The sequence below is a fragment of the Cyphomyrmex costatus genome, unplaced genomic scaffold (assembly GCF_001594065.2).
Source record: "Cyphomyrmex costatus isolate MS0001 unplaced genomic scaffold, Ccosl1.0 scaffold498, whole genome shotgun sequence".
Classification (NCBI taxonomy): domain Eukaryota; kingdom Metazoa; phylum Arthropoda; class Insecta; order Hymenoptera; family Formicidae; genus Cyphomyrmex; species Cyphomyrmex costatus.
The window spans coordinates 637102-652663 of NW_017279252.1; the positions used below are offsets into that span (position 1 = coordinate 637102).

At 35.3% G+C, this 15562-nt stretch overlaps 1 protein-coding gene across 1 annotated transcript in view; it reads left to right on the forward strand.

Moving 5' to 3' along the window:
• Positions 1–1638: 1638 nt before the first annotated feature.
• Lar (tyrosine-protein phosphatase Lar) overlaps positions 1639–15562 on the forward strand; it is a 44401-nt gene continuing 30477 nt past the window's right edge. The window contains exon 1 of the mRNA XM_018545347.1: positions 1639–1704. Within this exon, the coding sequence (XP_018400849.1) occupies positions 1656–1704 (49 nt within the window). The 5' untranslated portion in view covers positions 1639–1655. The remainder of the gene's footprint in view (positions 1705–15562) is intronic.

Consider the following 15562-nt stretch of genomic DNA (forward strand, 5'->3'; position numbering starts at 1 on the left):
TTTATTTGTGAGATGTAACGTTTATTTCACTAAAATAAATCCTTACTTAAATGTGGTGAAATAAAATTTTATTTCCTGACAAATATACCATCATATTTATTTTTTTATAATTAATGAGAAATATTTTATAGAAATAAATATGATATTTCATTATTATGAGTATTTTGTCATCATAGTTACAATTTTTTATAGCCACTAAATATTGAAAAAAACGTCACATTTGCTTGTGAATATTTTGACTTGTTTTTCTTATTGTGTCAGTGTATTTCATAAATATCGTTTTGTTTCTCTTAAAATAGATTGTTTTGTCGAATGATTACAATTTCTCTCTTTTGGCAGATGTTGTTATCTTTTTAATTAAATTCAGTGATATTTTTTCTTAATTATCAAATAACAGTTAAAATGTCAAAAACACAGTTATTATAAAAAATGGAAAAAACTGAGCGTCCATAAATAGTAAATTAGAGATTTTTTGCGTGATGTTTATTCCTTTATTCCAACACCCAAAAAGCGAAAATGTCAAATGAAATCGCGATTTGTTTGATCTTTTTGGCAGATCTTTTCAAAAGATCTCCGCGCGGTATATTGAATTCTGCGATTCCATTCCTGATCGCATCGGCATTCCGGCGCATCTATCCATATCAGCGGGCTGCCTTCCGAGAGACGAAAGATCTGTTTACCGCGATGGGAAATGGGAACGGCGGCATGACCGACCAGTTTCAGTGGCTTCTCCTAACTTTCGATCCCGCGAGACCAGTCGCCGGATACCCGTCTACGATCCACAGAGGGCTATCCGGATCTACTCTACGACACGTCCAATATATAATTGACGAGCCGCGAAGTTTACCTCGTATCAATGTAAAAGACGTGTACACTTCGAATATTTTGACATCTCCGATACGTGAATATTTTCGACTGGATGTTATCTCCGTATAACTAATCCATGTACATCCTACTCTCTATATATATAGTATTATTTGATTATTTTGATATCTAAGAAGATCATACATCTTGTAGATGAATAACGGATGAAGCAGTCAAAAATTTTTGATCGATTATACTCAGTGTGCAAACACGTCCGTACATATAAAAGCTCAAACAAATACAATTAAACTCGTGCAAGCATATGAGCTCACTGTGAACTCGCGCTTTATTTAATATAAAAAAATGTAAAAATCATGTTACCTGGTTCTTAGGGAAAATTAATGCAATGATCTTGCAAATTCATGAAAATATAATAACTTGGAATAATATGTGCTCATATAACATATGCTTCTTAAAATTGTTACATTATTATGTGAAATATCACATTTATTATAATTTACCTTTATGTATGTATGTTACAATTATTATAAGTACAATATATTCGCTTTTCAGGGAATTTTCTTAAAAGATGCATCAATTCCCGTCTTCTCTTTACAATATTATCAGCCTCTTACTACATAATGCACCGACTACTTTAGACTTTTAAGCACTCGTACAATGGCTAATGACTAAAGATGCCTTCCTTTGTGATTACAGCGGAAAATCTACCGATGGGTTTCCCGATGATTACTCAAGCGCCGACGACGAAGGTAGTCGAGATGGGCCACAACGCGGTCCTTCTTTGCACCGCGGTCGGATCCCCGACACCCATCATCTCCTGGGTACGAGATATGCTGCCTATCGACACGTCAAATCCACGATACACGGTTCTGGATTCCGGTAAGTAACCACCGCCTGTCGATCGCGCTGCGATCAATCTTTAACATCGTTCGACGTCGTTGTCGCGACGCGTGTCCCCGAAGGTTCGAACCGGTTTTAGAAATGCCGGCTTTAATGCAAAAAAGTGCTACCGCGTGAAATAAACGACATTATCGTGGCGAGCAACGAACGTTGCACTTTATTCATGAGACGGGAAGTAGGCCGATAAAGGCGGAGAGGTGAGCGCGCGGGGAGAGAAATATAGTGTACGTGAGCGATCGAACGATGACAAAGGCTATGAAAGATAGAAAGATTAAGGGTGTTTGGCGGGTACACAGGTAGGGTAACAATAGGGCCGCCTCATCGGCGGCGCGCGACCAGTGGCGCATGTCATATCTCGTTGAGTGCCCGGGTGCGTAAGTCACTGTCAACTCGCCGCGGCGTTGATCGAGTGGTCACGCGATACGCGAACATCCAGCACATCCATCTCGTTTGCCGAGAGCACACCTGGCTCTCTCTCCCTCCCTCTCTCTCTCTCAACTCGCTCGCACTCAGCAAAGCGCGCTTCGTACCCGATCATACGCGCGTTCATAACCGGCTGTAAACCGTATTCGCGCTATACTTTGCCCGGTGCACTTGCACGCTCTTAAAGCGGCGTCTACAATAAGATTTTAAAGTATCAAACTTAAGCTTTAAGCCTTAAGTTGTAAAAAATTGACCAACCACAGTTGAATATGAGAACAATGATTGGTCAATTTTTTTACAACTTAAGGCTTAAAGCTTCAATTTTACATCTCATTGTAGACGCTGCTTAAGGGATCCTGAAGTTATCTATTTTATTGATTCTCTCTCAGTAGGATTACATACGATTTACGTGTCATTGACACATAAATCGTATGTAATACTACACACTGTACATCAATATTACATGTGTACAAATTTTTTAACTAATCTTTTATATAAAGTATCTAAGGCTGCAAGCACATACTTTTGCATAACGCATAGTGCATAAAATATAAGAAAATCAACCAGATCTTTTATATTTCATAGGAAGAAAGAAGATGAAGAACTTTGATTAGTTCATTTTCTCTCTTATGCATTTTCTATGCAACTCTGCCCTCACCCTAATCCAATTCTAAGAACTCAATATTGTTTGTTCGTGTAATCCCTAGTTCAAACTAAAATAGTTTTATACATACGTATAAAGTTTATAAAGCAAATATTGTTACGATGCCAGAAGTTGATAACAAAACTGTAATTTTCTAAATTTCTTTCATTGTTAGTATAAAGTTGATCTATTTGTCTGAACTATACATTACAGTTTATACTTTAATTAAAGGAAAAGGATTTTTAAATCTAAATGTGTGTATGTGTATGTACCTATATAAAAACATTTGGAAAAATACTTATTTGAAAAATAATCGATAAAATACAAGGCTCCTCTTAATTCGACTTGCGATCCACTCGGCATCGCTTTGATTTTGACGACAGCATCGATAAAAGTTCATAAAAGTTTCGTCAGATCATATTTGCCTAAGTGGATATCTTTGACGATGATCTCATTTCAAGTCGCATTTTACGCGATATGGCTTGCTAATAATCAAGTATACGAGATGAGGGAAGCAACTTGTATACATATTATAATATATATATATATATATATATATATATCGATGTATCTTTGTTATTTATAATTCAGAAAGAACAATATAGTACATAGCGTGTCTGACCGCTGTAACTACTGTCACATTTGACATGTACGAGTGCTTTAAAGATCTGCTGATGCACATTAATCGATCTTGCTAATGTAAATATAAAATGTTAAAGATCTTTTTATAAGCGTAATTTCATGGCAATTTACTACAAATGTATATTTGCGTGTTTTTAAAAACTCTTGTTTACAATCTATCTAAATACAGTATTCGTTAATGCAGAAATGACTGACTCGTGACTACCGGCATTTTAAAAGCATAGACGTATATACTACTTTTAAAATCCTCAATCTACGCGTAAGACGTTAAAAACGAGTTACTGTATAATCTCATAGCAATCTGCCCTCAATTCTAGATAAAATATCCTGATTGCGACATAAATCTGATTTATATCGAGTCCTAAAAAACTTTTTATTGCAATCTTTCTCTGGCATATTTCTCTTCGTACGCTATAAAAAAAATATGTAAAATTACATGAATATTATATGTCAGAATTACAAAATTTATAGTGAGAAAGTAAAATTATTTTTACAAAAATATATTGTTATTTTTACTTTTAATATATCTTTATATAATTAGATGGTAAATTATAATACTAGGAATAATAAATTTTATAATTTCAATTTTGAACACATTTACTGAATAAAAACAGAACAATTAGCGATTTCCGCAATATTTTAACTAATAAGAATCTATTAATACTCGACAATAACTGACAATGAGTCTATGTAAATTGCACATATTTTTATCAGGAAAACTGTTTTAGAACCATTGAGTAAAGCTATCAAGTTCTTATTCATTTTTTAGGCAGTATTGTTACAATTAATGAGAATACACAGTAATACTAGACAGTAATAGAACGGATGTTTAAAAAAACTGTATACATTTCTAACAGAATGGAAAATTCCAAAATTATCCATTATAATTGTTGTAATTTTACACGTAATTTTTGTTACAGTGTAGTTAAATCTAATTGAGCAGGAAGAACGTTCTCGGTCGTCGCATCATTGCTAAGCGGAAACTTCCCTTGCAAAATATATTAATAATATCCCCCCGAGCAAGTCGATAAGGCGAACGAATAATTTTCTCACGCATTGCAGAATTTCGTTTAAAGCGCGATGCTTCCCATTATCTTTACCTTTACCGCTTGTATAGGGCATGCCTTCATGCGCTACGCACGTATATGCGAATACGTTTGAATAACGCTCACTTTGTTTTTATCGTGCGACGGTGGTATCATTATCGAGCGTCACGTCACGTAATACCAACGTGCACTTCCCCGGACTATCTTTACGGTGCTCGCCGCAGTTTGCCGCGACGTGAAAAGTGTACATTAGATGCGGCGAAGCCGCCGCTACATGTACGCGACGCGTATACACGCAACACATATGCAACACACAGCATGCACGTGCCTCGTGCATACAGTGGCGCGTGTGCGCGTTATGTATTATGGATACGTTTGCATAGCCTACTGACGGCATCCGCATGCATCTCGGGGCCGTGTACGAACGAGCCGTCGATACTAAAGTTACTGGATGCATATATATATATATATATATAGTGACTCAATATAAACATTTTGAGTTAAAATGGCGTCGGATAATGTACACTTTGTAATTTATCTTACTTATGAAAAGGACAATTTTGTTGAAGTAATTAAAAATTTAGCTAGCACAGATCTGAAAATAACTTTGTTGGACTCGAAAAAATTAAACAGTCGTTATTACAGTCGTTCAAACCGATTACGAAAATGTCAAAACTCTTTGCATTATTACTTATCGTGTTTGAAATTTCTTTATAATTATTTTGACGGCTTAATAAAATTATTTTTAGATCTGTATCCAGCGATCAAACTGACGTTATTTACTGTTATTTTGATGTCAGAATGATATTTTTGATGACGTCAAAATAATTTAACGATAGATAGCTTGTTCGTTAGATCGGTAGCTAAATTTTTAGTTCTTTAGCAAATTATTTCGGTGTAAGTGATAAGCATCTTAACAATAATTGCATTCAGTTTTGAATTTTACTACGTTTTGAGGCAAATGGTGGATGAATTACGCTACTCTGTACATATCTAATGACTTTAATCGATACGGGGGTGTGCACGGACAATACGATGATCTTACTAGGAATTGCCATAAAGAAATTCTACTGAAGAGAAAACTCGTTTGTGTGACGAGCGAGATGCATTCGACTGAAAACTCGATCTATGGCTGACATGCGTGCCGGTCCACCTGATAAAGCTGCCTCTTCTGAAATCGCGGGACGATCGAGAATAGAAATCTAAATGAGATCCACCCCAAGTGAGTCGACTCGATTCCTACCCTGGTCGTTTCCACGATCGATAGCTGCGATAATGAAGTATGCCGGACGTTATGTAAATTCGTGCGGCATCGAGGCGGGCCGTTACGCGGCTATTATTATTGTAATTAGATGGGAGGAATAACGGTGTGTATTTTTAGTGTTTTTGCACCACGAAGGAAAGTTTGCCTATTATCGTTACGATTCACACGGCGATACTATCCTTAATGGTTGCAACAGTACAATGACAATGAGTTCATTTAGAATACAGTACAAATTTTCTCGAATTTCATTAACAGTTTCTATTATTGTTTTGTGCTGATTATTAAAGACAACACTAAGAATATCCAAATGAGAAAAAATATAGAAAATGGCAAAAGTTAGAAAAAAGTATATGAATTTCTGTTATTTAATTAAATATATTTACACACTAATTGGTTTATCACTACATTATACAATAAGCAATGCTTGCAATATTTTCTTGAATTTTATTAACAATTTCGATTACTATTGGTGCTGATAATATTATTACAAACAGCGCTAAAAATTAATATTTAAAATTTGACACTAACACTTTAATGATAACTAAATTTAACACGATATAGTTTTAGTATAAAATGATATATTTAGGAACAGTAGCTACTTACATTAAATTAAATTTGACACATAAATTTAACAATGTAGAATTAAGACAGTTTTGATGATTAAAGTTTGAAGAAGAAATTAAATTTTAATTTAATTGTATTAGTTATTTTGAATTTAATTATATTAGTTGATCAAGGTAAATATAAACTGTTCGTGATATTTTAAAAATGATTTGTTATAATTTCGTAAGATATTAAAATAGTCATAACTCAAAAAGGATGTTTTTTGTGAAATAAAAATGACACTTTATATATATATATATCACATTTCTAGAGTATGATCTTTTTGTCGATATTATTTAATTAATCAATAATTTTCTGTTAAATTGTTCCCTTTTCTGGAAAACTTAATTTTGTTTAGTTATCATTTTTATTGTAAAAGAAAATTATGCAATAAACAATAACACTAAATTACACTCACAATGGCTAAAGTGATTTTTACTTTGGCGTGTTAATCATATCATGAATTACGTTGCCTAGTATGTGCAAAAAAAATTAAATTTATGGATGCAAGAGGTATGATTATGCTATTTGTCATTGTATAACTCTATTGAATGGAAACAACGGTGCCACTTGTCGACCGTAAGATCGAGTTAAGTGTAATTTAACGGAGAGGGGTTGATAACCTCTACCTGCATAAGAGGCAACCCCCGGAGTCGCATCAGTCACTCGCTTGCACCCTTAACATTATTCGCGTGTCTTCGCGACTTCGTATCCCTGAGTCGAAGGCGTGCACTCGCGGTATGCTGCCAGCGTCGCGTTATACACACGTACCATAAAGTATACGCCTTAATGTATCGCAAAAAGTGCATCACAAGTCAATGTACTTTCTGGATATAGCGGCGCACCAAGTTCCGCGCAAGGGAAATGGATGGACGAGAAATAAGGAGGAAGGAGTACGTTAGAAAGAAAAGAGGCGTGCGAGAACGAGAGCCGAGTGAGCGAGGAGAACTGACGGAGCAGACTGGGGCGAAACGAGAGTTTTCATAAATTCCATCCCTGCGCTGACAAGCATTTTTCTCGTAAATCTTACCTGTCCTCGAACTCGTTAAGCGAAAGCTCGCTCGAAAATTGTACGCGCGCGCGCGCGCGTACGTCGTTCGTATCTATCGCACGAAACTGTTAACGCGTTTGCAGAACATCACGCGATAGATTGCCCGCGTTCGGGAATTTTTTGGGGACTGATGATGCATTCTTGACAGAGTATTTCATCGTTCCACTATGTTTTATCCTAAAACAAGAACTAGATGCCGCCAAATATCAGAGAGCGATACCAAAAATAACATACGCTATCGATCGATACACTCGATACATCGTGTTTTCACGAAATAAAACACAAACTTCTCTATATATACGCAATCCATTTTTCAAAGCCTATTTCGTAATTAAAGAAAAAAAAAATAGAAAATATGATTAACAAAAAGATAGAGCTTCATGTATTCATCGCGATAGTATCTGAGCGTTAAAAAATATATGTATGATGAGAATTTTTATCAAAAAAACTACTTTAAAAATACATTTCTTCCAAATATTGAAAAGTAAATATTATATTAAATATTTTGTCTTTACAACTCTTTAAAATTCTACAAATTAATAGTACTATTGTGCAAATTTTTGCAAATTTAATACATTTTTATACGATTAGGTGTATAAATAAGTTTCCATTTTTCGTTCTTTCGAAAATGTATCTATTATAATAATATAAAAGAAATGGTACAAACATTTCAATCAAAGTATTTACCTTTCAAATCTAACACTTTTTGGCGTCTTCCAAGCAGCATATGGATGTCGCAGCGAAAGAATATTTTGAAACACAATTTATCGTTCACATCGAAATTACCACTTAAATCTTTTAACCAATCTTGACACGTTCTTTCCACGACACAATATTGTTTTCACAAGTCTCACAAATTATTCTGGTTGCTTCAATGACGGTTTTATCGCATTGAAAATAGACGCTATGGCGAACATGCACCTTTTTAATGTTTAATTAAATTAAAAATGTAGTTAATTGTCTCTCTCTCTCTAATTGCGAGAAACAACACTTTCATATAGGTTAGTCAACCTTATTTAATAAGTAATTAAAATTTAATGGAAAAATAATTCAGCGCGGAAAAATACCCCGTTGTTAGCATATTATCTAAAGTTTTTTGAACGTAAAAACTTATTCATATAATACCTATTATATTGAAATATACATAAACATACAATATTTTGTATACTTTTTAGTGTTTAATTACACATATAAACTAAAAACTTTATAGTAATGATATTCAAACTTTATCTTATTTATATATAAAACAACGTTGAGTATCACAGTACCTCATATGCAGATGCATTAATGTTTAATTCAATTTTGTTTACGTAACAGATGTAACCGCATATGTAAATGTCTGCCGCAGAAGAGACACAAAGAAAATATAAAAGGTGATGAATATTTTTTTACGAAGACGATTGGAGTATAATAGGAAACGATGGACTTTTTTCTCGCGTGGTTAATCCGCTTTCACAACAGTTACATATAGAATTATGCGAAAATTGCTAGTGCATACATATTATTCAAATCTTGCAGATTAAATTTGCTAAGCATTTTGCCTCGTGTTGTCGGCGGGAATTGAGCCATTGCTAAAATTTTAACTCGCCGCGCAATCTCTGGCTGAGGCTCGCTCGCGCGCTCATGCCCCAGATACTCGGTATATACCATTGTTTGCGTTAATTTAGGAGAATAGCTACATCCGCGATGTACATTAACGATATCAAAGCGTCCTTGCTTGTCATAGAATAGCGCTTGAGACTACGAAACTACTCTCTCGCATTTTCAATGCGCGCGATTAAATTCTGTGAGATGTTCGCACTTCGCACGTTAACACATCTATCATAGAAGAACCGTAAAAACATAACCACGTTTCCGCATAGTATGTAATATTATATGTAATAATAATAAATATTTTTCTTCTAAAATTAACGCAAACTATATATTGAACTATATATTGACTCGCTTCTGTTATAAACAATTTTAGTTACGTTTAAGTTTACAATTTATGCTAAATAATAAAATATTAATTCAAACGTTCTTCAGATTTAATCAAAAATAGGAAAATTTTAATTGGGTAAATGAAAATATTAAAAACGATACAATAATTGTTACGCTAAAAAACAAAATATTATTTCTTAATTACGCTTTTGAGGCTTTCACGGGTATTTTCTTCAATTATACCAGAAGGTTTGCGGGTTATCACCGTGTCTTTCTTCATTATTAATGCCAACGTTTCGCGAACCGTACCGTTCACTTCATCAGGGCGAGGGGTGCGCTGATACTGAAGAAGAATTAATCTATTATATTATATGGAATATAATTATACAATATATGGATAAATAATGTAGAATTATATGAGATTTGATGAGAAATTAAGAATTTCGAGAGGGGTTTGCTTCATGTGAGAGCACAGCATACGTATTAAAGTACATATTAAACCCGCGCCGATAAGTCATGCTCGTTCTCTCAGAGAACTTCGACGCGTGATTACGCGACGGCAAATTTAATTAGATACGCGAGTGCATAAGTTAAAGCAGTTCAACGTTTCATTTAACCTTCAGCCGGGCGTTTTGCTGAAAGGCGGTTTGGCTCGGCACGGCCCTTGAGAAAATCTCTCTCTTTCTCACTGCTCGCCGCGCGGCGTCGTCTCGTAGGAGCGCAACGACGCAGGCAAAACTTAACACGGCGAATCGTTAAATTATATTTTGCAGTTCTCCGCTCGTAAAGCCGCGAACGAAGTGATGGTGCGCGACGGGGATGAGGTAAAAGCGGAGAGCGTCGGTTAGCGCTTCGTCAACACTCGTAAAATTTTCCGTTAAAACCCCCGGAGCTTGATGAGCGAGCGCCGAACTTCAGAACAAGTGACGTAATATAGTGGCGCGACTTAACGGTGCCCTAACGGAAGACACCGCGTCGCGGCAGGATCATCGTGGATGTCAGATTGTCTTGGAGATTAAAGAAGAGGAAAAAGATAGGAAAGAAGAGAAGAAGATTAGACTTTCTTACGCTCTCAGAACACCTGCGATGAAATTATTACTATAATAAATTGGGAGAAGTACTGGAAAGATAATAATCATTTAAAAGAAAATAAGATTTGTGTTTTGACCATTTCAGAGATCCCATAAATCGATTTTTCGTCAAAATTAACATATTAGAGGATTTAGAATCCCCAGGAGGGAAAGGTAAATACACAATTTCCTTCGAAACACTAATCAAGCATACTTACAATTAGATATCAAGTCTAACTAAACTATCATTCACACAGTAACTTGCAGTGACTTACATTTTTGTTGTAATAATAAATCACTTTATTATGCTGAAATTCAATTGTTACAAGTTTGTTATTATATATTTTTTATTTATATTATGAAAAAATCGATATAAATAAAAGGCAAAGTTTACATGCTTCTAATAGCGCGCGCGCTACTATTTCATTAAGTTTTAGATCTTTGTTCATATATTTCATGTCTTTTTTACATTCATATATTATCAAACGTCATTAAGAAGGTTATTGCTCTTAAAGTCCGAAGAAAAAAAGAAATAATCGAGATCTCTTTTCAACCTTATTTTAAATAAAGAACCCTTCAAGTTTCTCGGCGGGTAGTCCCTTAAACTCCACAATTATTGCCGTGATAATACAACAATGTTCGCTTAATGTCTGCGGTGTTCTTATCACATACGCTTCATTTTTAACTCCCAGTGCAATGTTTTCCGGGCCTAACCGTACCGTGCTTTTTTACGACTACGCATAACTGCAACACCTTTAATCATCGTGCCTGAAGTAAACCGAGCGCGAGTCATCAAATTAACGCGAATCTCAGGTTTCATCGGAGGGAACGAGGAAGAGGTGCACGTGTTTTTTGTGTAAACACGTCATGATGGTCTACGCGATAAGATTTTCTCCGACCCATTAGTCTGAGTTAATAATGAAGAAAAACCAAGTTTGACACAAACGATGTGACGAGCCGCGTGAGCGCAATATTATTCTTATTAACTCTTTATTTTTCTACTCTTTTGCCTCTTTTTCTATTTTATGATTGTCCAGTGATTATTTTTTTTACGACTTTGATGTTTTAGAAACATATCAATTTTCATTCAACCTTTCAAACATTCAAACATCAGCATATCAAACATTCAACCTTTAGAAGTTAACCCTTAGAAGTTATATAACCCTCACACGATTTCCGGTTCTTTATTATTTTATTCTTTATTATGACGGATCGTTTGTGTTCCGGATTTCTATCAGTTTTAGATTTGGTTTTTTATCTTTTGGTTTTTATGATAATATAAAAATTGTTTTTCTCAGCTATAGTTAATTAATAAACTGAGATAACTTTAAAAATTATTCACTATAAAATCATCAGTTTAGTGATTAACCATATAGCTTTAAAAAAAATATAATTTTTACATTATCATTAAGTTAAGTCTATAACCAGAGAAGTTAGAAAAACCGGGCTTTACAAATATGCCAAAATTTTTAAGTTTACTTAATATACTTTAATTTTTACATGTAACTTTAGAAAGTATTTGCAAAGTTGTGTGTTAAAAAAAGAAAAAAGATAGAGACCTTTATTTAGTCACAGCTCCTAGTATTTCAAAGAAAAGAAATGCGCATTACGCAAATGACCCAATCGTGTAACTAAAGGTTAATTATGTGTTCTTTCAACGCATACAGTAATTATGGTTTCGGGTTATTGCGACTGTTACAATTATCCTGTACTATGGCCGCTTACAAACTCCTCATATTGCAGTTCATTACCTTTGATATCGTAGCATCGATTAACACAGTCGCGTCACATACAGCTCGATGTGGCACAATGGCCAACGGTGTTATTAAATCGGCTCGCGCGATCCACCACTGAAATTCATACCGTACACAACTCGATGTTCGTGGGCCACGCCTCTTGTCGAGGTTCGCAAAATTTTGCACACTGCGGGCCGTCGACAAGCTGCGAGCAATGAAAGGGAGTAATAAAGTTCGAAACAAACTCCCTAGGTAGAATAAATATTTTCAGGCTTAATAAGTAATACTGAAATTTCCGAATGTGCGTTCCTTCAGACGGTTTCTTAACCCCATCGCTCACTCCTTTTCTCCCTCGCGTTTAGCCATAGTGAGACGAGCGCGTTCTCCACCTCTTCCACTGTCGCCATAGCTCCCCTAGACCTCCAGTGAAGCTCTCCCGGGCCCATTAGACCACCCTTTACCAAGGGAGTTGACTTATGACACCAACTACGCGGAGGGAGCTTGAGTGAGTTACTCTCTTTTCGCGGTGGGAGGAACTCGATGGTTGAGGCAGAATGGGTAAGAACGAGGGAGGATAGAGGAAAAAGAGCGGCGTTACCCGATATACCCTTGGAGAGAAGCGGATCTTCTCCGTTGTTTTTCGCTTTACAAAGACGCAAGGTGAGACGCGAAGAAGAAGAGAGCGTTCGTTATCTTAAACAACGCTTCGTCAAAAGACTGGGTGCCACCCCTCCTCGTGCACCGACAACGAGAGTTCGACGGAATTCTGATCGCGAAAACAACAATGTTCAAACAAAGCTGGCACGACGCCAAGAAATCGCAATTGCATGCGATAGGAAACTCGTACGAACGAGCGGAGCACCCGTCGTCGCATTTCCACTTTAATTAATCCGAATAGGCTAGAACTCGGCGCTAACCTCTAAATAACTGGCGCAAATTCGTTTCGTCGCTGTTATTCCGATCAGGGCTCCGCTGTATACATATACATATATATATAGCTGCACCCTGACAATCGTCCAAAGCATTTCTCACGACCTCTTCGTGCCCGCATAATGCTGCCGATTGTCCTTATATTAGCACAACGCGTCGCTTTCGACGGTAATTCCCCATCTGTGCCTTTGATTCGAGATCAAATTCAGGCCGCGCTTACAATCGAGCTATGCCACTGGAAACTGTCTCTTAACGCAATTGAAATCCCGAACCAGCATTGACGTATCACGACATAGTTACGATTTAACAAGCTGAGGATAGGGGTCCGAGAGAACAAAAAATCATTCTCTTTTTCCCTTTTTCATTCATATAAATTTTGAAAATTTTGAAAATTGATATTTATTTGGAAAATGTGTATTCATAACTATTGAATCTTTAAATAAAGAATAAGTTTATTTATTAATTTTGTTATGTATATAACTTTTTATCGAGTCTTTAATTGCATTGAACCTATAGAGAGACAAAATAGGAATGAGACTATTTTCTGAATCATTTTTAACGATCAAAAAATATAAATCATAAAATCGGAGATGTAAACTCTAATATAATTGAAATGAAATTCCACATTGAGTACACACGTCGGGATTAAAAAGTGTCGACGGGCAGCGTCGAAGGTGTACGCAACGTACACTTCGGAATGCTTTCGGGGTGTAAACATATTTCCTATTTGTATTCTATCCGGATGGAATCCTGTATTCACCGAGTTGTGCGCGTCGAATTCATCCCCGCTTCATCCTTCGATTCCACCTCGCGATGCATGCTACCCAGAAGTGGGAGATGAGGCGAAGAGAAGACAGAGCGAGACGATGCATTTCATGATTCGAACGTATGTGTGTATATTTGTATATATATGCGTACATGCGTCGCATTTGCTCCCGTAATATTAAATGTAAGAGAAGATATTTCAATATTGGTCGGTAAACACACAAATAGCACAGCCCGTATACGCCCTTTCGCCTGCATCGTGTGCATACATACTCGTGCCGTTGCATATCTCTACTGCAATCGTCCAAGATCTCGCGGAAAGGCCCGAGAAAAATGCTGTCGCTGTGCCTAGTGACAAGCAGAACGTGTTGCCCGAAGCTTTCGCGAGACACGAATACGATTTTCCTAAGCGTAAAGAAAATTCGACACTTTCTGTATATCCGACCGGCACATCCGTCGATCGCGAAGCTTCGTCTGGATTGAATCAGTCACTTGGAAAACAGCGTAAGGACACTTTTGTATCTCGCACTTATTCATTCCTCGTCTATCTTTGTACTTGGACTCGAGAATAGTTACCTGAATAGTATTTTCATATCGTGTGAATTGTTGTATAAAATATTGTTTTGTACAAATGTTGTTTAATACATTTTCTTTCTTTTTAATAAAGTCTTTAAAGTTCTTTACAAACTTTTAGATACACGGAAAGAACAATTTTACTAAAGTATTTAAAAAATTAGTTATAATAGATACGGATCTGAAAATAATTGTGTTGGATCATTTTAATTATGTAGAACACTTAAACTGATTACTAGAATATCAAAACTTTTTACAGCATTGTTTATCATGCTTAAGATTCTTACGTAATTATTTTCATGGTCCAACAAAATTATTTTCATATATATATTTAACTAAATTGATACTTCCAAATTGTTCTTTCTGTGCATGTAACTCTATCGAAAACCTGTAATAAAAAGGTGTTATATTAATTAAAATATTCATTTCCTAGAATTAATTGGGATATAAAAACGCCACAGGTGATCGTTTACATAAAAATGATCAGATAATTACTCTCAGGATAGTCTCTCTTAATATATTATGTATATATTCTACATTTTATAAAACAGAATTTTTTAAATTTAATTAACCGTAAATTTAACATACTTATTGTTAAATACTTTATTGTCGCATAAAGTAATATTCTAATAATACTCGTATATTATATCTCAATTGTCATGGTTCTTTTTAATAATTTACAATTTAAAAAATTAATAATGTTTTATACATTCTTTAGATGAAGATATAATAAATATAAAAAATTTGTTTAATTGTGAAATAGCATACATACATTTAGCGAATTTATAAGATTGGGGGTAATCTGAATATTCTAGGTGAATAGTAAAGGATTGATGTACCATACAATTCTTTACTTATAAAAAAAACATAATTTAAAACGAATCTTAATTATAAAATAGAGATCTTATAAGGAAAGTCCTCAAAGTAATAATTGCGAATTAATACAAAATATATGTCGTTGGAAAAGTCTCGCCGAGTAGAGTTCAACTGTGTAATATTTCGCTTGAATGACGCCTCTAAAAGGCGTTATGTGCAATAGAAGCAGGGAATGGAAGTAACTCGTTACTTGTAACGAAGTTACAGTTACAAGTTACTTTTTTGGTAACTTTACTGGTAACTGCGTTACTTTCTTTTTTTGGTAACTGTAACGGTAACGAGTTACATTTTTTGG